Source organism: Galeopterus variegatus, unplaced genomic scaffold, assembly GCF_000696425.1.
Source record: "Galeopterus variegatus unplaced genomic scaffold, G_variegatus-3.0.2 Scaffold59, whole genome shotgun sequence".
NCBI lineage: Eukaryota > Metazoa > Chordata > Mammalia > Dermoptera > Cynocephalidae > Galeopterus > Galeopterus variegatus.
In genome coordinates this window covers 369,030-393,131 of record NW_007726170.1, presented here as the reverse complement: position 1 = coordinate 393,131, position 24,102 = coordinate 369,030, and the positions used below count along the sequence as shown (strand labels likewise).

The window sequence follows — 24,102 nt, the reverse complement described above, 5'->3', positions numbered from 1 at the left end:
GAGGAATTTTTCTTTTCTTTTTTTTTTTTTTTCCTTTTTGTCTTTTTTGTGACCGGCAACGGATCGCAACCCTCAGTGTCGCGCCCGTACCGGACTGGGACCAGCAACGGGATCGCAACCCTTGGTGTCGCACCCGCACTTCGCTCAGCCAGTGAGCTGCTGGTCTGTATGTGGGATCCGAACCCTTGGCAGGAGCGCCACCACGCTCCCAAGCGGCGCACTGTAGCAGTGCGCGACCGGGCCGGCCCTTTTTTTTTTTTTTTAAAGATGACCAGTAAGGGGATCTTAACCCTTGACTTGGTGTTGTCAGCACCACGCTCTCCCAAGTGAGTGAACCAGCCATCTCTATATGGGGATCCGAACTCGTGGCCTTGGTGTTATCAGAAATTTTTATTTTCTTACCATTCTTTCTTTGCTTCATCTTACCTTCTGTTATGTTGCTTTAAAATTTAGGTTGCTTTCCTACCCAAAACAAACTGTGTGCTCTTCCTAACTTCACCCATATGGCTATAGACTTGATTGTTAATGGCCAAAGCTTAATTCTGTATTTATGTGTAAAATGGGTAGGAGGATGAGGTTTAATAGAAAATTTGGTGGTTTAGAAGGTAGATAACCTGAGTTTTAACCCAAGCCTTGCCATTAATTTTGTCAGATTAAACAAGTTTTTTTTAATTTCTCTGTTTCTGTTTCCTCATATGTAAAATTAAAATATGTGTATGTTACATTTCAAATGAGTTTTATGAAGATAAAATGAGATTATAAGTAGAAAGTGCTTTGAAAAAAATATTATTCAGATATAAGGGTGTTATTAGCATAATATTGCTAAAAGTTTTGTGGGTATTCCATTTTTCTTTTTCTTTGTTTTTTGGCAGCTGGCCAATGTGGGGATCCAAATCCTTGATTTTGGTGTTACAGCAACATTCTCTAACCAACTAAGCTAACTGGCCAGCCCCCATTTTTCAACCTTAGAATGAAAAAAAAAAAAAAATTGGCAAGTAACCAGAAAAGGGGAAGAAAGTAACTTACCACTAAGTATGAATAGAGAAGATGATATATGTATTGAATTAAACATATAATAAGGGGGAAAGTAACCTTGTAATCTCACAGATTTTTTTTTTCCAACAGAAAAGATCATTCGCACCTTCTACCCCATTGACAGGACGGCGGTATTTACGAGAAAAAGAAGCAGTCATTACTCCTGTTGCTTCAGCCACCCAAAGTGTGAGCCGGTTACAGAGTATTGTGGCTGGACTGAAAAATGCACCAAGTGAACAACTTATAAATATTTTTGAGTAAATACTGTTATTTTTCTAAAGTTTTTTAAAAAATAGATTCCTTGTTCTATTTTCGGTATATTCAGAATTCTTGATATAGTAGATATACATTTGGCAAGTTTTACTATACCATTTCAATCAAAAACAGATAGAAGTACCTATTAAAAATTATATGTAATGTTATTTCATAGGATTATACACTTCCAAAGTTAAGTATATATTAAAAGTTATTTAGTTTGGAGGTTCCACTCTTGTAACCATCCCTGAATTATGCATGTTTTTCTTTTTACATTTACTTTAAATGTGTTCAGTCTTAATGTCCATTAGATGGGGGACTGGTGGTGTAGCCATAAAATGGAATTTTATGCAATTTTTTTTTTAAGAAAGGAGGCATGTTTTCTGGTAAAGATGGTAGAATGAAGCCAGATTAGAGAACCTTCTTTCCTCATACCCAATGAAATAAGAGAATAGTAAAAACCAGCAACAACCAAGTATTTACCAGCAGCAACCAAATGAAGAAAGGGATATGATTTCATGCCATAAATTTTCAAGGTACTGGTCAAGAAAGGAAATGGATGATTCTGGTATACCCATCCCCAAGAAACAGTACTGGAAAAAGAGGGTATGTTGATAGAATCTTGAGAATGCTCATTAATATCTTAAATTTGAAAAGAAACAAATGAGGTGAGTAGGCAGATGAGTAAAAATTCATAGAAACCTCCCCTAGTGAAAGTTCCTATGTACCACTACCAGGATCCCAGCAGAAATATGAAAAACTGCCAGGGGCTGCCATTTCCAACACTGTGTGATGATTTGAGGAGAGATCCTCATAAAACTAGAAGACATCCCTGACTAGGTATAGAGAGCCCTGGAAAGAGGACATGTAACTAAATCTCAGAAGAGAAAGCAAAGCCCTGGTCCTCCAACAGAAGTTGAATATAGCACCAGCTGAGTTCTTTCTCATTCTCCAAACCTGATTCTGGATATAAGAAAGTAGACAGAATAGTCCCTAGCCTCAAAAGGATAAGCAGGTTGTAGGTAATGTAGGAAGACTGTCATGGAGATCTATCCTCCACAGCATTTGAGTAAATAGGTCTGGATTGAACTACCCATTTAAGCATAAGTTGAAAAGAAGTAGCAAGGCAACTATACAAACATAGCAACAAGAAAAAGAAGGAAATATAGAATGGATGAGATAAAGAACCTAGACATAAATAAATGGGAAGACATCCCATGTTTATGGATTGGAAGGCTTGTTAAAATGTCCATACTACCCAAAGTGATCTATAGATTCAGTGGGATCCCTTTCAAAATCTCAATGACAATTTTTGCAGACATAGGGAAAAAACCCTAAAATTCATATGGAATCTCAAAGGATGCCAAATGGCCAAAACAATCTTGAGAAAGAAGAACAAAGCCAGAGGTCTTACACTTCCTGATTTCAAAACTTAGTACAAGCTACGGTTTTCAAAACAGTATGGAACTGGCATACAGACAGATCTATTGACCAATGGAATAGAATAGAGAGCCCAGAAAAAAACCCTCACATATCTGGTCAAGTGATCTTTGACAAGGGTGCCAAGACTCTGCAATGGGGAAAGGATTATCTGTTCAACAAGTGGTGCCAGGAAAACTGGATATCCACATGCAAAAGAATGAAGATAGACCCTTATAATGATATTCAAAAATTAACTCAAAATGCACTAAAGACCTAAAACATACGACCTGTAACTATAAATTTCCTAGAAGAAAATGTGAGGGAAAAGCTTCATGACATTGTAATGAGCAATGATTTCTTGAATATGACACCAAAAGCACAGGTAACAAAAGCAAAAATAGGCAAATGGGACTATACGAAACTTAAAAACATTTATGCAGCAAAGAAAACAATCAACAGAGTGAAAAGGTAACATACAGAATGAATGAAATAATTGCAAACCATGTATTAGATGAGAGGTTCATATCTAAAATATATAAAGAACTGTAACTTAGTAACAGAAAACAACCAGATTAATAATGTGTAAAGGGGCCTGGCCAGTTAGCTCTGTTGGTTAGAGTGTGGTGTTTTAACACCAAGGTCAAGGGTTCAGATCCCCAAACTGGCCAGCTGCCAAAAAAAAGTAAAAAAAAAAAAAAATGTGTAAAGGATTGAGTGGACATTTCTCCAGAAGACATATACAAATTGCCAACAAGCATATGAAAAAGTGCTCAACATCACTAATCAGGGAAATGCAAAACCACGATGAGATATCACCTCACATCTGTTAGGATGCCACTCCCCCCTCCCTCCCAAAAAAACCCAGAAAATAACAAACATTGGTGTGGATGTGGAGAAATTGGAACCTTTGTGCATTGTCGATGAGATTGTAAAATGATGCAACCACTATGAGAAACAATATGGAGGTGTTCCTCAACTGAAAATAGGATTATGATATGACTCCGTACCACTTCTGGGTTTACAGATGCTCCTTGACTTATGATGGATTTATATCCTGATAAACCCATTGTAAGTTGAAAACATCATTAAGTCAAAAATGCACTTAATACCCCTAATATACTAAACATCATAACTTAGCCTTGCCTACATTAAATGTGTTCATAACACTTAGATTAGCCTACAGTTGGGTAAAACCATCTATTTTATTATAAAGTGTTGAATACCTCATGCAATTTATTGAATACTGTACTAAAAGTGAAGAACAGAATTGTATGAGTACTCAACATACACAGCTGAAAGCACACTGGGCCTAAAGAATGTTTGAAGCATTGAACTTCAAAATTAATTGCTGGATGGGCTGGCCCATGGCTCACTCAGGAGAGTGTGGTGCTGATAACACCAAGGCCCCGGGTTCGGATCCCATATAGGGATGACCGGTTAGCTCATTGGGTGAGCATGGTGCTGACAACACCAGGTCAAGGGTTAAGATCCCCTTACCAGTCATCTTTTAAAAAAAAAAAAAAAATTAATTGCTGGATGATGGGATGCCACAGTGACAGGGTAATCAGTTTCTCTTCTGATGAGGCTTGAGAATAACTGGTAGAAGGCACTGGGACATTGACACTTGTTGATGGTTTAGCAGTCATAGTATTCTTCAGAAAGGTAGCAAATATTGGTTGTTTACCCTATGATCGCATGGCTGTGGCTCACTGCCACTGCCCAGCATAGAGAATATTGTACCACATATCACTAGCCAGGGAAAAGACCAAAATTCGAAGTACGGTTTCTACTGAATGTGTAGTGGTTTAGTGCTATCGTAAAGTCGAAAAATTGTAAGTCTAACCATCATAAGTTGGGGGTTGTCTGTAAACCAGTTGTAAACCAGCTCTCAAGATATTCGCACACCACATTCACTGCAGCATTATTCACAATAGCCAAGATGTGGAAGCAATCTAAATGTCCATCTATGGATGAATAAATAAAGAAAATGCTGTCTACACGTGATGGAATATTATTCAGCCCTAAAAAAGAAGGAAATCATCTCATGCTACAATGTGGATGAATCTTGAGTATGTTAAGTGAAATAAGCCCATCACAAAAAGATAACTACTGCATGATTCCACTTATATGAGGCATATAAAGTAGTCAAATTCATAGAAACAAAGCTTTCTCATATATGTTAAAAATATATGTAACTTCATTATGTGTAATTTAATATATTTCTATAATTTTACATATTGTATATATGAAAAAATTTTACATATGTAAAGCTTTGTTTACATATGTAAGTTTACAACGGAGAATAGAACTTTAGCCACTAAAAACCAAACTAATTTTTTTTTTTAAAGATGACCGGTAAGGGGATCTCAACCCTTGACTTGGTGTTGTCAGCACCATGCTCAACCAGTGAGCTAACCGGTCATCCCTATATGGGATCCGAACCCGTGGCCTTGGTGTTACCAGCACCGCACTCTACCGAGTGAGCCACAGGCCGGCCCCCAAACTAATTTTTTTCTTTTGGCAGTTGGAGAACAGGGATTGAACCCTGGACCTTAATGTTATCAGCACCATACTCTAACCAGCTGAGCTAACTGGCCAGCCCCCATATTAATTCTTGAAAGAAGAAATGTTGGTAGTCTGGTGTTTCTCCTGGTAATTAGGTTCCTCTGGTATTTTGTAGATCATGTGTGCGTAATCCTATGGAAAACATTGTGAAAATACTGAAAGGAATTGGAGAAACTTTCTGCCAACACTATACTCAATCAACAGATGAACAGCCAGGATCTCATATAGGTAAGAAGAGAAAACTAAGGGCCGGCCCATGGCTCACTCGGGAGAGTGCGGTGCTGGTAATACCAAGGCCACTGGTTCGGATCCCATATAGGGATGGCCGGTTAGCTCACTGGGTGAGCGTGGCACTGACAATACCAAGTCAAGGGTTCAGATCCCCTTACCGGTCATCCTTTAAAAAAAAAAAAAGAGAGAAAACTAAAATTGGCATAGCATTGAAAGTACATAGATTGTCCCCCAAAAAGTAGAAATTCAAGTTTTTTCCTTCCCTTTTATTTTTAATGTAAGAATTACATTAATTAATGTAATTAATTCTTACATTAAAGATTCTTAAATCTTTATCAGATTTAAGTTTATAAAAGTTGTTCTTCAGTCCCTAATGACTAGATTTCATCAGTTCATGTTTTCCCTTTATTTCCCCTGTAGACTTTGCTGTAAACAGACTGAAGCTGGCAGAAATTTTGTATTATAAAATATTAGAGGCTGTAATGGTTCAGGAAACCCGAAGACTTCATGGAATGGACATGTCAGTAAGTAAATCCACGCCCAGCCACTGGCAAGGTCCAAAAGTCCTAGTGTGGAAGCAGTGTTTTGAGAGGCTTAAGGAGGTCAGCAGTTTATGGCAACTTGGCCAGAATGACATTGTAGTTTACTTTAATTGACTTTGGCACATCCAGGGTTAGCCACATCTAGGCAGAAATGTGAAATACATAAAATTCATCTTTGGTACACAGTCAGTGTCCTTTCCCTTTCTATCCTTTTTTTCCGTCCTTCAGTCCCAGCTAGTATTAATCAGTCTCTCCAACTATTAAGCTAACTGTGTGTGTGTGTGTGTGTTTAATTACTTTGTTTCCTTTTAATATTTGACAAAGTCTGACCACTCTCTCCAGCAGGGGTGGGTGTGTGTGTGTGTGTGTGTGTGTGTGTGTGTGTTTAATTGTGGGTGGGGGTGTGCGTGTGTGTCAAAGTCTGACCACTCTCTCCAGCAGGGGTGGGTGTGTGTGTGTGTGTGTGTGTGTGTGTGTGTGTTTAATTACTTTGTTTCCTTTTAATATTTGACAAAGTCTGACCACTCTCTCCAGCAGCTATGTAAAAGATTTTTATACAATTTCAGTCTTTCAGTTACCTCCTCCCTCCCTCTCTTCCTCTACAGTAACTCCTGGAGTCTTCTGTCCTATTCCAATAAAAACAAGTTGATGTCTAAGGATGGTGCTGTATAACTATTGTAATAAAATTTCTTCTTGTTTTCACCTTGGAAATTTTCTTCATATCTCTTCTGTTTGTTCCCCTTTTTTCTGGATTCCATGTCTTTTGCTTTTGTGTTATCCTAACGTAATGATGGAACATACCCTCTCATAACTTCCTTAGAAAGAAGTAAATTTTTTAAGTTTTTGTTTTGCAATAATTATAGATTCACAGAAAGTTGTAAAAGTAATACAGAGAGGTCCCATGCACCCTTTACCCAGTTTCCCCAAGTGGTTATAATTTATATAGTATAATATCAAAACCATGAAATTGACATTGAAACAATATATGTATCCCTCTGTACAATTGTATCACATGTGTAGGTTATATAACCACCACCAAAATCAAAATACAGAATTGTTCTGTCATTCGTTACTTGTTACAGTTACACTTACTCCCCTTAGCCACTACTCTGTTTTCCATTTCTATAATTTTGTAATACACTCTGTATGAATTCAATTCTTTTAGATTAGTTGATGTTATTTTATGGCCCAGGATATGGTTTATCTTGGTAAATGTTCTGTGAGCATTGGGTGAAGTTTTCTATTAATGTCAGTTGTATCTAATTGGTTGATGATGATGTTGAGTTCTTCTCTATCCTTGCTGATTTTCTGTCTAGTTGTTCTCTCATTTGTTGAGAGAAGGGTATTAAAGGGTCCAAATATAATTGTGGATTTATCTGTTTCTTTCTGTTCTGTCAGATTTTTTTGTTCACGTATTTTGAAGCTCTACTGTTTGGTGTGTGCACATTTAGGATTGCTCTCTGTCTTTTTGGTGAATTTATCCTTTTATCATTATAAAATGTACCTTTATGTCCCTGGTAATTTTCTTTGCTCTGGAGTCTATCTGATGTTTATATATAGCCACTTCTGCTTTCTTTTGATTTGTGTTTGCATGGTATATCTTTTTCCATCTTTTTACTTTCAAGCTATGTCATTATCTTTGAAGTGAGTTTCTTGTAGGTAGCATATAATTGGATCACTTTTTTATCTGCTCTGTTAATTTCTGTCTTGTAATTGGTGAATTTAGACTACTTACATTTAATTATTGATGTTAGGACTTATGTCTGCCATTTGTTTTCTGTTTGTTCTCTCTCTCTCCCTTTTTTTTTTTTTTTTTTTGTTGTTGTTGTTGTTTCTCTGTTTTCTTTTTCCTGCCTTCCTGTAGGTTACTCATTTTGTACATTATATCTCTTTATATAGTTTTTTTTTTTAGTGGTTGCTCTAGGTATTATATTTTATGTACGTAATAGCATAGTCTACTGCTATAGACATTTTGCCAATTGAAGTAAAGTCTAGAAACCTTACCTCACCTTAAATCTTTTTAAAGACTTTGCATAAATGTCTTTATTTTAGATTTACACTTGATTGATAGGTTTCTGTGTATAAAATTCTAGATTGATAATTATTTTCCTGTATGATTTTGAAGGCATTGCTACATTATCTTCTAGATTCCAGTGTTGCTAATGAGTTTAATGGCATTTTCATTCCCAGTTGTATTGGTATGTGACCTGTGTTTTCTTTCTGGACTCTTAGTACCTTCCTTTTATCACTGATGTTCTAAAATTTGTAATAGGGCGCTTTATTGTGGGTTTTTTCATTCATTTGTTTGGCATTTCTACAGACTTGCTCTTTTTAGTCTAGATATTTATGCCCTGCAGTTCTTGGTCATTTTATTGCATTATTTCTTAAATGATAAATTGCCCACCGATTTATCTTTGTGGAGTTTTTATTATTCAGTTGATTTTTGTGTAGTTCTTATTAATCAGATGATTGGCCTTCTGAATTGATTTTCTTATTTTTTTCTCTTGTTTTCTATTTCTTTGTCTCTCCTGTTCTACTTTTAAGGATATTTACTGAACTTTTCATCATTTAGTCCTAATGAATTTTTAATTTGAACTATATCTTTATTTCCATCTCTTTCTTGTTCTCTAAGTTTATTAATTTAGATTTCTTTAAAGTTTTCTTTTGGGGCCGTCCCGGTGGCGCACTGGATAGTGCGCCGCTTGGGAAGCGCGGCGGCGCTCCCGCCCGAGGGTTCGGATCCCACATACAGACCGGTTCCCGCTCACTGGCTGAGCAAGGCGCGGGAGCAACACCGAGGGTTGCGATCCCGTTGCCGGTCCCCGGTCCGGTACGGGGGCAACACTGAGGGTTGCGATCCGTTGCCGGACACGGAAAAAGACAAAAAAAAAAAAAGTTTTCTTTTGCTGCCGGCTTTGTCTCTCTGTCTCTGAATTTTTCTGTTTTTTTTCACCTAAGTCTTTTAGTTAAAAGTCTTCTTCAAATGTTGTATTATTCTTGGTTGTCTACTTATATTTGAATGAGGTACTAAAAAGTTGATCCAAAGCTGTGTGTGCAGGAGTTGAGATAAAAGTCCAGTGGCCTTAGGTAATCAGGTAGATTAGGGACCCTCAGTTGTTGGTGTCTGTAAGGCTTTTCTGGGATATTTCAGTTTCTCCAGAGACCGATCTGCTAATCTCTGTCCTGGCTGTTGGTGTTGTGGTGCAGAACAAGGAAGGGAAACTTGGTCTTACACTTTGGTCTGCAGACTTTCACCTAAAATCCCAGTTTGTTTTGTTCCCAGTATTTTCTAGCTCTGAGTCTTTGGTTCAGTTTTTTTAGAGAATAATCCACCACATCCCTATGGGAATAGACTAGAGATCTGTCATTTGACCCCTTAGAGTAGGGGTTGAGGGGTTGGGTAGGGACCTGAGGGGCTCTAATTACTATAGGCTTTCAGATCACCCATCTCTGTTGGCTCCTGCCTCACTCATACTGTCCATTTCGCCTGGGCCCTCAATTGCTATGTCCTTCCCAGGTTTCATAAAGCAAATTCATTTCAGTTTCACTCTACAGGCCCTTATGTTTGACCATCCTCCTATCTGCTGAGTAGTTTATCATCCTTCCATCCATTTTTAGTCTTCATATTTTGTGGATTTCTAGTTTTATCCAAAATTAAGTTTCTGTTTCTTTCTCTTTGTTGATTTCAGGTGATATTTGAAAGAAGGATGGCAACAAACACCTTTAAAACTATAAAGTTTTATTTTGAATCTTAAACTCAATGGTGAAATAGTCTTCTTAATTAAATATTTCTTTCTTGAACTTTTTTGTCTTAGCTGTGACATTACCTTCCATTTCAGTGTTTTGATTAATAAACCCTTATTTGACAAAACAGTTAGCTGTCATTAAAAAAAGAACCAATACTGATGCTTTTCTCTTGATAGTAACATTGACTATTTTATTATTTGTTCAGATTTTAAAGCAGATTGTTATATATGGCTCATTTAAACTTAAGATCTGCCACTGATCAAGATTAGAAAAAAAGCTTATAATTTTTATCTCTGGTAATCTAGCATAGTGTGATTTGCACAAGTTATTTTATCTTGTTTCTGTAGTTTTCTTTAATTCTAGAATGGCAAAGACTGCAATTGCTGAGAAATATTAAATTGTGGCCTTTCTCTTCCCCAAGGTTCTTTTAGAGCAGGATATATTTCATCATTCCCTGATGGCTTGTTGTTTGGAAATTGTGCTCTTTGCCTATAGTTCACCTCGTACTTTTCCTTGGATTATTGAAGTTCTCAATTTGCAACCATTTTATTTTTATAAGGTGAGATGAGAGCAAAATTCTGTTACGGTGTGCCTCACATAAACATTGTACTTATCTTAGTGCTGAAGAAACATGCTTTCATGATGTCTGGAAAATATTTCCAGAGGTGTTCTAAAAATACTGATACTTATTTCTTTTGGGTAAAATGAAGAACAAAAGGGAAATGATGAAGGTATCAGTAAATTAAACCAATCCTGTCTTCAGTTCTTTTTCCACCACTGACTTGCGAATGTGACCTGGAACCAAGTACTTTAACTTCAAATTATCCATATTTATGAATGAAAATCATAATTTTATTAAACAGATGCATAATAAAGAGCAAAAATGCTTTTTCCCAGGAGAAAGAAAAGGTCTAAAATTGGTTGTGGTGATGGTCTAGCTCATGAAGATGTAATAACAGATCATGCTTCTTCCCCTAATTTGAGCTAATTTAGTGTGGATGAATCTTACCTTACTTTTTTTTTCTGATACAACTATTTTTATTAACCTTTTTCTTATAAAATATAGAGGTCACAACTACTGAGCTAAATCATCACAGTCTATAATATTTAGTCATCCTAGTAATAGCATTTAATGTTACCTAGTGTTTGAATTTAAGACTAATGCTACTGTTAACACTTATTAGCATGATTTAGTTAATATTTCAGTATCTGTGCTACTTGCAAACTACTGATAATAGAAAAATTAGTTTGAAGAGTTAAATTTTTGTACCTAAAGTATGCCTGAGTTAGGGGCCGGCCCAGTGGCGCACTGCTACAGTGCGCCGCTTGGGAGCGCGGCAGCGCTCCCACCGAGGGTTCGGATCCCACATACAGACCGGCCACTCACTGGCTGAGCGAGGTGTGGGCGCAACACCGAGGGTTGCGATCCCATTGCCGGTCCCGGTCCGGTACGGGCACAACACTGAGGGTTGCGATCCATTGCCGGTCACGAAAAAAGACAAAAAGGAAAAAAATTTTTTTAAAAATAATAATAATAATAAAGTATGCCTGAGTTAAAGCTGTAGAAAATGCATATCATTGGAAAGCTTATCTGTTTGAATTGTTGACTGAGTGTGATTAAAATATTTTTAGATTTCTTAGGGAAAGTTGATTCTATATACTTACATTAACGCTGATGTGTATATTCAAATTTTCCCATAGGAATGAGTTTAGTTTTTGCCCACAACCTAATAGCAATTTGTTTTTGTTTATAACATCCTTATTTCATTCAAGAAGCAAAATGCCTTTATTATTTTACCACATAAATAATATAATGCTTGTTGAAGAAAAACAGAAAATACACATAAATGTATTAAAATCATATGATATAACGTAATTATTAATAATCACTATTAATATTTTTGTGTATATACTTAGACTTTGTTCTATATCTTTTCCCTTATTAAAATAGAATTATAGTGTATATAAGCAAAGTTACTTTTAAATAGTTTATTCATTCTGTTCTTTTGAGATATTGGTTAAGAATAGTCTGGGAAGGGACAGACAGTAAGTTCAAAATAGAACCAGACTGGGAACCTAAGACCTGACTTACACTACTGTCAGGCTGTTGACCAGTCTCTACCTATCATTGCTACAATTTTTCATGTAAAAAATAAAACATGAAAAACAAATGAATGTGACAACATTTTAAAGACCTTAAAAGCTCCTTTATAAATTAAAAGATATTAGTAAGCCACAGAATTATGGTTCAAAGATGGTATTGGTTCTGTGTCCCAGATTAAGGCTGGAACCAGTCATATTTGTAAGCCAGATAGAACTAACTGCTTATAACCACATTGCCTTCTCAATTTTCTCCTCTCCAGGTTATTGAGGTAGTGATCCGCTCAGAGGAGGGTCTCTCGAGGGACATGGTGAAACACCTGAATAGCATTGAAGAACAGATTTTGGAGAGTTTAGCATGGAGTCACAATTCTGCACTGTGGGAGGCTCTCCAGGGTTCTTCAAACAAAGTACCTACCTGTGAAGAAGTGAGTCAGGACAAGTCTGATAATCCAGTCATTAAAAAATAAATAAATAACAGCTTTATCAAAATATAATTCATATATCATACAATTCATCCATTAGAGTGTACAATTCAAGTTTTTTAGTATATTTGTAGATGTGTGCAGCCGTCACAGAGTCAGTTTTGGAACATATTGTAAGAACTTTAGTAAGAAACCCATACCCGTTAGCTATCATTTCCCTGCTTCCCACCCCATCTTCTTCCTAGCCCTAGGAAACTACTAATCTACTTACTGTCTCTATAGATTTGTCTGTTCTAGTCATTTCATATAAATGGAATTATACAACATGTGGTCCTTTGTGACTGGCTTCTTTCACTCAGCATAATGTTTTTTTCTTTTTTTTTTTTTTTTTTTTTTTGGCCACTGGCCGGTATGAGGATCTGAACCCTTGATCTTGATTTTGTAACATCACACTCTAACCAACTAAGCTAGTCAGCCAGCCCTTAGCATAATGTTTTTAAGGCTCATCCATGTTGTAGTATGTATTAACCTTTCATTTCCTTTTATTGCCAAGTAATATTCCATTGTATGGATAAGCCACATTTTATTTATCTGTATATCAGTCAATAGACATTTGGGTTGTTTCCACCTTTTTGCTATTATGAATGATGCTGATATGAAATTTTAGGTATAAGTTTTTGTGTGGACATAATGTTTTCGTTTCCCTTGGGGATATATCTAGGAGTGGAATTCCTGGGTCATATGGTAACTATTTAAGCTTTTGGGGAGCTGTCACTGGTTTCTGAAGTGACTGTACCATTTATCATTCCCACCATCAGTGTATGATATTACAGTTTTCCTATATCCCAGCCATCCCAATAGGTGTGAAGTGATATCTTGAGGTTTTGATTTGCATTTCCCTGATGGCTGATGGTGTGCAACATACTTTCATGTGCTTGTTGGCCATTTACATATCTTCTTTGAAGAAATGTCTACTCAGATCCTTTGCCCGTTTAATTGGGTTGTCTTTTTATCACTGAGTTATAGGAATACTTTATATGTTGTAGAAACAACTCCCTTATTGGATACATGATTTGCAAAACTCTTCTCCCATTCTCCACATTGTCTTTTCACTTTCTTGATGGTGTCTTTTGGAACATAGAAATTTTTCATTTTAATGATGTCCAATTTATCTGTTTTTTTTCTTTTGTTGCTTGTGCTTTTGGTGTTATATCTAAGACATCATTAATCTCATTTAGAAATTTTCACGTCTATCTAAAGAGTTGAACACTTTCATTAGTGTTATTTAGAATGTAAAAATAAAAGTTGTGTACAAATCACCATTAACAGTTCAGTATCATGTGAGAAATTAAGAGTTTTTTCCTCCATGTTATTCTTTTATAACTTTTTTTTTTTTTTAAGTGGTTGGCTGGTACAGGGATCCAAACCCTTGACCTTGGTGTTATAACACTGTGTAACCAACTGAGCTAACTGGCCAGCCTACTCCTGTCTTTTGATCCTTCTTTGCTTTTCTCTGTCTCCTTATACTTCTTTTATCTTCTTTAGTTTTTTTCCTAATTCTAAACTACTGGAAGAACTGTCCAAGACCAGGAAGAATTAAATAAGATGGTTTCTTGAAATCTCTCTTCCAAGCTTCTTTGGTCTTTTGCAGCAGATTGTGATTAATTAGAGAGACTCCAGTATTCCTCAGTATATTTCCATTGTAGAATCCATTGAGAAAGTGAAAAAAATTATGAACTTTAAGGAAAAGTATTTGGAGTGAAACCCTTGCTCTTATTACTAAGTAATAGTGTGACCTTGAGCAAATTTCACATTCTGAGCCTCAGTTTTCCCATCCGTAAATGGAGGATGATAGTGTCTGTCTCATAGGTTTACTTCTAGTGGTCAGTAACTTACATAGATAAATTATAAGATTAAGCAAAATGAATGCTTTTCATATCTTTAGCAACATTAACAATTGAGCACTTTATGTGAGTTGTTACATTTTGAGAAGAAATAAGAAGGAAGGAGAAATGAAACAGCAAAAGAGGTTAAGAAAATTTTTTTTTCATTTTTCCTGTTGTAAGTTTTAATCAGTGGATTTATCTGTGTGTAAAGCAAAGGGTTTTTGTTTTCTGCAGGTTATATTCCCAAATAACTTTGAAACAGGAAATGGAGGAAATGTACAGGGACACCTTCCCATGATGCCAATGTCTCCTATAATGCATCCAAGAGTCAAGGAAGTTCGGACTGACAGTGGGAGTCTTCGAAGGGGTAGATTCAACATTGGCAAAATAATGAAAAAATAACAATTTTTTTAGAGAAAATTTCAAGTCTTGTTTCTATATTATTAAGAAATAAATTTCTTTTATCAAGATTTGAAAAGGGACATAATGCTTGCGCTAACACCTTTGTATGGTTCGTTGTATACTTTCATTAAAGTAATAGGACTTCCAGTCTGATTTTTAATAAAATCTATTTTTTAATTCCAATATCAATTATGGAAATAGTATTTTGTACTCTTAATAAATGTATACAGTCTTTCCTAAGTGCTAATGGAAAACTATTTAAGTAAGCTAAATACCTACTTATTCAAATTTGACAAAAGTTTAGGCCAGCCTGTGGCTCCCTTGGGAGAGTGTGGTGCTGATAACACCAAGGCCACAGGTTCGGGTCCCTGTATAGGGATGGCCAGTTAGCTCACTGGATGAGCGTGGTGCTGACAACACCAAGTCAAGGGTTAAGATCCCCTTACCGGTCATCTTTAAAAAAGAAAAAAATTGACCAAAGTTATGTTCTTCTTTTGTCTATGTATGTCTCTACAGAAAAATATTTAAAGTAAAACAAAGAACTCATTCTGTTTGGGATGCTTAAGTTCATCTAATAAGTGACTTATGTATATACTCTTAATAGTTCAGTCTTACCAATGGGAAGATTTTAGTGCTTTCTTCCTTATTTTCTCTTGTGATATAGCAAACTGATGTGTGCATCTTCTGGATTCTTTTGCTCTTGAATTTTTTAAAATCAGTTAAGAAAATCTCTTGAATATACAGTTATCCCCAAACATACCTCAGATGAACAAGTATTCAGGTTACATAGGAAGGTAGCTCTACATTCATTTTTGGACTGTATGTGTGTAGTATTTGCTTTACATGCAGTACAGGATCATAAAAAAGAATGTGCAAAAAAAAAAAAAACAGTGTGCTCGCCAATTAGCTCACATGGTTAGAGCATGATGCTGATAACAGCCAGGATCAGGGTTCAATCCCCATACCAACCAACAGCCCCCACCCCACCCGACCCCAGAAAAGAACGACTGCAAGCTTTGAACGCAAAGCAACTTAATCAACGGAAACGATTGTGATTGTTTTGTAATCTTTACAAGTATCAAAATGTTAAAAATTCTTCTTACTGTCAGTTACTAATGTTTAGAGAAATGAAAAAATAGTAAAAATATTTAGTACACTATAATTTTAAAAATTAGGAACATTGAGAATTATTATTTTTTTAAACTTACCAAGAATAGTTTTAACAGTTCTTGCAGCCTTCTTCTCATTCTGTACCTTGGCAAATTGTTGTGTTCCTGTCTAAGTTTGGATCAGCTTTTCATTTTTATTTTCATTAAATTTTGATAGAGTATCTACCATAGCTTTTCCAGTACTGTGCTAAGAAAAGATCATTTCAAGGGGTTTGCAGCTAACTTCTTGGCTGTTAAGTGGAGTACTTCCTTGAAATGTCAACTTTGAACATTTCTAGTAAGATTAAAGGGCCCCCTTGGATTTCTTAGATATCAGGCATCCAAGTAGACTCTTATAAATGGGTAATGGGAGCTACAATAGAAATTTCCACTTCTTTACTGAAGACGGGAAGTCAGAGCTCCTTTTATTTTTTTATTTTATTTTATTTTTTTGTCTTTTTCGTGACTGGTAAGGGGATCGCAACCCCTTGGCTTGGTGTCGCCCGCACCTCACTCAGCCAGTGAGCTCACCGGCCATCCCTATATAGGATCCGAACCCGCAGCGGGTATGCTGCTGCGCACCCAAGCGCTGCACTCTCCCAAGTGTGCCACGGGGCCGGCCCCAGAGCTCCTTTTATAACACTCAGAATTATGGAAAGATTTTTATTAAATCATGACTATTTTCCCAATTATCTCATCAATAAAGAGAGCTTCCAAATCATTGCCAAAGGTTATTTTTATACCTTGTTTATATATTTTTATAAGCATGTTTTAAAAATAGATTACATGACTAATTATCTAGTGAATGTAAAAATAAATAGTGAAATGTTTTCACTTTAAAAGCATATTACTGGGCTGGCCAGTTAGCTTTCTGGATTAGAGCATGGTGTTGGTAACACCAAGGTCAAGGGTTTGGATCTCTATACCAGTCAGCCACAGAAAAAAAGAAAAAGTATATCATTGATATACCTGTGAAGAAACAATTGGTTGATGGAAGTGGGGAAGAATTGTGGAAAAGATGTAGTGCATCTAGTGGAGAGGGAATGGAGAGCAGCTCCTGCAGAAGGATAGCACTGAAAGAGAGGCATAATCCATAACCTTTACTTTCTCTTTGATTAATACACTACTGCCAACCCTCAGATTAAGGCAAGGCAAGCAGAGTCATATCTCCCTTACTCATATCTTTTGATGGACTTATTAAAGATGATTTTGTATCTACTAAATCAGAAAGCCACAGCTACTGCTTTAAACTGCTTGGAGTGCTGGGGTACGAGAGGAAACAAAACTGTGACCCCAATCACTGATTTTTTATTTTGCTTTCCTTCTCAGGTGCTATTTACTAGGCAAAATGGGGAGATACAAGTTAGTTGGAGTACTTGTTAAGTTGAGTGGTCATGTCATTCTACCTCTAAACTTCTACTTTATCCTTAATGTTTTGCTCCTTTTATATAGGTAGAGGTTCAAGAAACTAGGAAGATGAGATATCATAATTTTCACATGTTATTGTAATGATTTATTTCATGCCACTCTCTCTCTCTTGACTTGATAGTCTATGAGGGCAGAGGCCATATTATTCACTGCTAGATCCCTAGTGCCTAGCATAGTAACTTAATAACTATGCATATTTGTTGAGCGAACAAGTAAACCTGATTTACTTTGGAATATGTTTCAAACTGTTTTAAATTTATTGTTCTCTCTATTAGATCTGCACCCATTGTCTCCAATTTCTGTCCATGAACGCTACAGTTCTCCTACCGCAGGGAGTGCTAAGAGAAGACTTTTTGGAGAAGACCCCCCAAAGGAAGTGCTTATGGACAAGATCATAGCAGAAGGAACAAAATTGAAAATTGCTCCTTCTTCAAGCATTACTGCTGAAAATATATCAATTTTACCTGGGCAAACTCTTCTAACAATGGCCACAGCCACAGTAACAGGAACAACAGAACATAAAATTACAATTCCATTGCACGGTAACATTTTAGTGCACTTATTTCATATTTTTCCTTAGTTGGATAAAAACTTAAGAAATGTCTTAATGGATTGGATCACAAAGTCTTTCTAACTCAGTGTTTTTTCTTGAACCTATACTTTTTTTTTCTTTTTTTAATAGGCTTGATTTTTTAGAGCAGTTTTAGGTTCATAGCAAAACTGAGAGGAAGGTACAGAGATTTCCCAATATACCCTCTTCCCCTCTTCCCCTCTTCCTCAACAGCCTCCCCCATCATGAGCATCCCCCACCAGAGTACTACATTTTTACAATCTATGAATCTACCGTAACACATTAGTATCACCCAAAGCCCATAGTTTACATTAGGGTTCACCTATAGTATTGTACATTTCATGGATTTGATAATGTACAATGAGTGACATGTATCTACCATTATAGTATCATACAGAGTAGTCTTGCTGCCCTAAAAATCCTCTATGCTCCTTCTTTTGTTTTGTTTTGAACATACACTTTTTAAAATTTTCACATTTTATAAATTTACTATCCTCTTTGTTAGGACTTATTTTATTTTCTTATCTGAGCTTTCCACGTGAGAGTATTGAGCAAGAATTTTGCTTTTGATTCAAAACATCCCCTTAAATGCTCAAAACAAAATTTGCTTTTTTTTCTAATGTAAAAAAATCACAGGCACACCCAAAATAGAGAACAAAATTTGCTTTTTAAAATAAATTTAGAGTATAAAAATATCAAAACAAAACAATATTCTTGTTTCAAGGAAGACATAGAAAACAGGAATTCAGTCATAACCTAGAATAGTATTTTGTAGCCTTCCTCTCCTATTCTAACATATTCCTATGCCTCTACATACACAGACATAATTAACAAAATATATATAATTGACAACTTTCCTGGGATACATGCCACTTATTTCTAAAACTGAGAACTCTTGCTTGTACATTCAGGTGTTGCAAATGATGCTGGAGAGATCACACTGATACCTATTGCCATGAATACAACTCAGGAGTCCAAAGTTAAGAGTCCTGTATCACTTACTGCTCAGTCGTTAATTGGTGCTTCTCCAAAACAAACCCATTTGACTAAAGCACAAGAGGTACATCTGACTGGAGTAAGCAAACCAAAGAGAACTGGTTCCTTAGCCCTGTTTTACAGAAAGGTATGTGTTTTTATACCATCTAAAAAGAGCTCAAGAAAGAAAGATTGAGTAACAGAGCAGCTTTGGCCTTTTTTTCTTCTTTCTTTTTTTTTTTTTTTTTTTTTTTAAAGTATATTTAAAATAAAATTTACCATTTTAACCCTTTTTAAGTGTGCAGTTTGGTGGCATCAAGCACACTCACGTTGCTGTGTGACCATCATCATCATGCCTCTCCAAAACTTTTTCATCTCTTTTTTTTTTTTTTTTTTTTTTTTTTTTTTTTTTTTGTAAAGTATATGTAACATAAAATTTACCATTTTAACCATTTTTAAGTGTATAGTTTAGTGGTATTAAATACATTCATATTGTGCAACCATTACCACAGTCCATCCCAGAGCTTTTCCATCTTCCCATTCTGAAACTGTACCCATAAAACAATAAGCCCCCATTTCTCTCTCCCCCTAACTCCTGGCAACTATCATTCTACTTTCTGTCTCTGAATTTGACTACTGTAGGTACTATGAGGGAAGTCATAACAATATTTATCCTTTTTGTGACTGGCTTATTTTACTTAGCATAATGTCTTCTAGGTTATCTGTGTCGTAGCATGTGTCAGAATTTTCTTCCTTTTTAAGGCTGAATAATATTCCATAGTATGTATATACCACATTTTGTTTATTCAGTCCGTGGACATCTGGGTTGTTTCTACCTTTTGGCTATTGTAAATAATGCTGCTATGAACATTGGTGTAAAAATATCTGTTTTGAGTCCCTGCTTTCACTTCTTTTTGGCGTATTCCCAGAAGTGGAATAGTAACTCAGTATTTAATGTTTTGAGGAACTGCCGGATCATTTTCCACAGTGGCTGCACCATTTTACATTCCTACCAGCAATGCACGAGTGTTGCAAGTTCTTCACATCCTTGCCAATACTCTTATTTTCTGTTGGTTTTTTTTATAATAGCCATCCAATGTGTGTTAAGTGGTGTCTCATTGTAGTTTTGATTTTCATTTCCCTAATGATTAGTGATGTTGAATATCTTTTCATGTACTTATTGGCCATTTATATATTTTCTTTGGGAAAATGTCTATTCAAGTCCTTTGCCCATTTCTTAGTTTTTTTGTTGTTGAGTTGTAGTTCTTTATATATTTTGGATATTAATCCCTTATACATGACTTACAAATATTTTCTTCCATTCTGTGGGTTGCCTTTTCATTCTGTTGATAGTGTTCTTTGATGCACATAAGTTTTTAATTTTGACAAAGTCAATTTATTTTTTTTTTTAGTATCTGTGTTTTTGGTGTCACATCCAAGAAATTATTGCTAAATCTAATATCTTGAAACCTTTTCCCTATGTTTTATTCTAAGAGTTTTACAGTATTAGCTCTTACATATAGGTCCATTTTGAGTTAATTTGTGTATATCATGTTAGGTAAGGATCCAACTTCATTTTTTGCACACAAATATCCAGTTTTCCCAGTATCTTTTGTTGAAAAGACTATTCTTTCCCAATTGAATGATCTTAACATCCTTGATGAAAATCATTTGACCATATATACAAGGGTTTATTCTATGTTCTCTATTCTATTCATTGGTCTATATGTCTGTCTTTCTTTAATAGAAATTTATTTATTTTGTAATTGAAAAATTAATTGTACATATTTATGGGGTACAGAGTTATATTTCAATACGTGTATACTTATGTCTGCCTTATACCAGTACCACACTGTTTTGATAACTGTAGCTTGTACTGGTGAAATCAGGAAATATGAGACCTCCAACTTTGTTTTTCTTTTTCAAGACTGTTTTAGCTAATCCTGGATTCTTAAGATTCCATATGAGTTTTAGGATGGATTTTTCTATTTCTGCAAAAACTTAATTGGGATTTTTACAGAGATTACATTGAATATGTAGATCGCTTTGGGTAGTGTTGACATCTTAACAATATTAAGTCTGCCAGTCTATGAACATAGGATGTCTTTCCATTTATTTGTGTCTTTAATTTCTTTCAGCAACATTTTGTAATTTTCACTGTACAAGTCTTTTGCAAGACAAGTCCTTGCTTAAGTTTATTCCTAAGTATTTTATTCTTTTTGGTGCCTTTTAAATAGAATTATTTTCTTAATTTTATTTTTAGGTTGTTCATTGTTACTGTATAGGAAGACTAGTGTTATTTGTGTATTGATTTTGTATCCTGCAATTTTGCTGAATTTGTTTATTAGTTCTACCAGTTTTTATGGACTCTTTAGGGTTTTCAGGTTTTTACAAATAAAATATCATCTGTGAACTTAGATATTTTTACTTCTTCCTTTCCATGTTAAATATCTTTTATTTCTTTTTCCTGGCTAATTGCTCTGGTTAGAATTTCTAGTACTACATTGAATAGAAGAGATGGAAACAAACATTCTTTTTTTTTTTTAATTTTTATTGAATCATAATTGGTTATACATATTTTTGGGGTTCAACATTGAGATATGTTGATCAAATCAATATTACTAGCATATGAACTGTTACAAATCGTACTTATTCTTTATGCCCCTTGTCCAATCTCTCCCCATCCCCCTCTCCCTCCCCACTCCTCACTCCCCCTCTAATTACCCTAGATTTCTTCTCTCCTTCCAAAAGAGTAATGGTTACTCTGTTGATTTGTTGCCTAATAATCTGTCCAATGCAGAGAGGTGTGTTCAGGTCCCTCAATATTATTGTAGAGCAGATACTTCTTCTGTCACTCTGGAATGGGCTTTGTGGAGAGACATATTCTTTTCTTTGGTCTCTGCTGGTGACTCTCCTTGTGTCAGTGCACTCCATTGGCTAGCAGACCATCTGCGTGGTGGTTGTGGCATCTAGCCGCTTTCATTGCAGCCATGGTTACTGTGGTGGCTGTGGTGAGCCACCCACATGGAGGTGATGTTTTTGGCATGCTCCTTGGTGCTGGCAGTGTGCCTGGTTGTGGGTGGGGGGTCCAGTCCTTGGCTCCATACCTCAGGTTCCAGGGCAGGCCCCGAGGTGCTGGCAGTATGCCTGGGCTGGAACTAATTTTTTGTCCTTTGCTTACTTCTAAAATGGGGGAACTTCCTGTGAGGACCAGTACTTGAGCTGTGTGGTTTAGCTAAATTGCTGCTGATTCCCTAGGGAAAGCTTTTTATGCAGCTAAGGTTGTAATGGTTGACTTTATAGGTACTTCTGGCTCTCCAGAGACCCGGTGCACCTGGGTTGTGTAGAAACTCTGATCTGGGCCTGAGTCTTTTCATCAAACTGTACCCCATGCAATTCTATATTCCTGACCAGTCTCCTCTGAGTGGTCCTATGCTGATTGGGAAGCAGATTGGCTGTCCTTGCTGTACCCCAGTGTTTCCCCGGTGGACCCATCTCCCCCACTGCCCATGCTGCAAACACTTCCCATGGGACGGGCCATGTGCCAGTCCCTTGCAATGACTCACCAGTCTCTGAGTGGCTCCTTTTTTTCAGTTGTTGTGGCTCTTCGCTCCTATGTAGGTCCATGGGAATCCTATTAGTGGTCTTGCTGGCCAAGCAGCCACCAAGGCCCCCTTCTCCCCTGCTGCCTCCAAGCAACTCGATCTGAAGGGCACTGCTGCGGCTTTTGCTGGCTCCTGCTCCATGCACTCATCAGCTCCAGCCTTAAAGCAGCCGCAGCACAAAATGGTCAGAGCAGGTTTTTCTTTCTCTCATCATGGTTTCTCCCACCTTCATGCACTCCGTAGGTCTCTCCTCCTCTTCTCCTGAGCTCGAGCGGCCCCAGTTTTGCTGTTGTTTCTTTTTTATAGTTGTAAATTGGTTGATTTGTGGGAGAGAGTGACACAGGGGACTGTCTATTCCACCATCTTGACCGGAAATCCAGAAACAAACATTCTTGTCTTCTGATCTTAGAGGAAAAGCTTTCAGTCTTTTGCTTTGAGTATGATGTTAGCTATGGATTTTTAATTTTTGTCCTTTATTATATTGAGGTAATTTCCTTCTATTCCTAGTTTGTTGAGTATTTTTATCATGAAAGGGTATTGAATTTTGTCAACTGCTTTTCCTGCAGCACTTGAAATGATTATGTGTTTGTTTGTTTTACTTCATTCTCTTAATATGGTGTGTTACACAGGTTGTTTTTCATATGTTAAATCAGTCTTACCTTCCAGGAACAAATTCTACTTGATTATGATATATAATCCTCTTAATATGCTGTCAAATTTGTTTTGGTAGTGTTTAGTTGAGAATTTTTGCACCAATATTCATACAAGATATTGGTTTATAATTTTTTTCTTATAGTGTCTTTGTCTGGCTTTGGTATCAGGTAATATACCCTTATCCTTTTAAAAAATATATTTGATCTCTCAAGAGAACATTATGATCTTGGTGAGCTATGTTTGGACTTAAGTTCATATGGTTTGATTCCCTTGTCAGATCTAACTTATGTTTCTTGCCAACTTGTATTCTTCTATAACTGAGTAAGCAGTTTGCCATCCTCTGGAATTTACTGGAACTCCATTGTGTTATGTTGCTGTAGGATTGAGGTCATTGTGGGACAAGAACATCTTGAATCTCATGGATGAGCTTAAAATTACTGAAGAATCATCCTAGAGATTGGTGGGATACTGTGGGAAGGTTATGTAGTTTTTATCATTAAATCCAGTGTATTTCCCTTTTTTGGGAATTTCTGGAGACTTTTTTTTTTTTTTTTAATTTCTTTCTTTTTGGTGACTGGCCATTATGGGGATCTGAACCCTTGACCTTGGTGATATAATCAAGGTGATATAACTTGGTGACATAACTGTGATCTAACCAACTGAACTAACCGGCCAACCCCAGTGTATTACCTTTTAAATTAAGATATGACCAGCTCTTACTTATTATAATGCCTAAGTTATTTTAATATTAATGAAAAGGGACTAATAAAAGATTTAACATGGACATAATTTCAATTTGTCCTATCTCTTACAAGCACATTTTGATTATCAGCTTCTGATAAGACAAACATGTTAATCAGATATTTGTAACCAAACATGACTCTTTTTTAAAGTAAATCCCAAAACTGAAAAATACCTCTCCAGCATACCCCACAACTAGATGGGCTGGCTAGCACATTGTTAAGACTTAAAATTCTTAAGATATTGGGCCGGCCCGGTGGCGCACTGCTACAGTGCGCCGCTTGGGAGTGTGGTGGCGCTCCTGCCGAGGGTTCAGATCCCACATACAGACCAGCCGCTCACTGGCTGAGCGAGGTGCGGGCGCAACACT

General features: G+C 36.3%; 1 protein-coding gene across 1 annotated transcript in view; it reads left to right on the top strand.

Moving 5' to 3' along the window:
* The window catches only part of RBL1 (retinoblastoma-like 1), a 71,289-nt gene that overhangs the window by 24,787 nt on the left and 22,400 nt on the right, over positions 1 to 24,102 (top strand). Inside the window, exons 9-16 of the mRNA XM_008575398.1 lie at positions 1,126 to 1,292; positions 5,393 to 5,505; positions 5,929 to 6,032; positions 10,219 to 10,356; positions 12,161 to 12,325; positions 14,443 to 14,575; positions 17,462 to 17,728; positions 18,669 to 18,880. Coding sequence (XP_008573620.1) covers positions 1,126 to 1,292; positions 5,393 to 5,505; positions 5,929 to 6,032; positions 10,219 to 10,356; positions 12,161 to 12,325; positions 14,443 to 14,575; positions 17,462 to 17,728; positions 18,669 to 18,880 — 1,299 coding nt within the window. The remainder of the gene's footprint in view (positions 1 to 1,125; positions 1,293 to 5,392; positions 5,506 to 5,928; positions 6,033 to 10,218; positions 10,357 to 12,160; positions 12,326 to 14,442; positions 14,576 to 17,461; positions 17,729 to 18,668; positions 18,881 to 24,102) is intronic.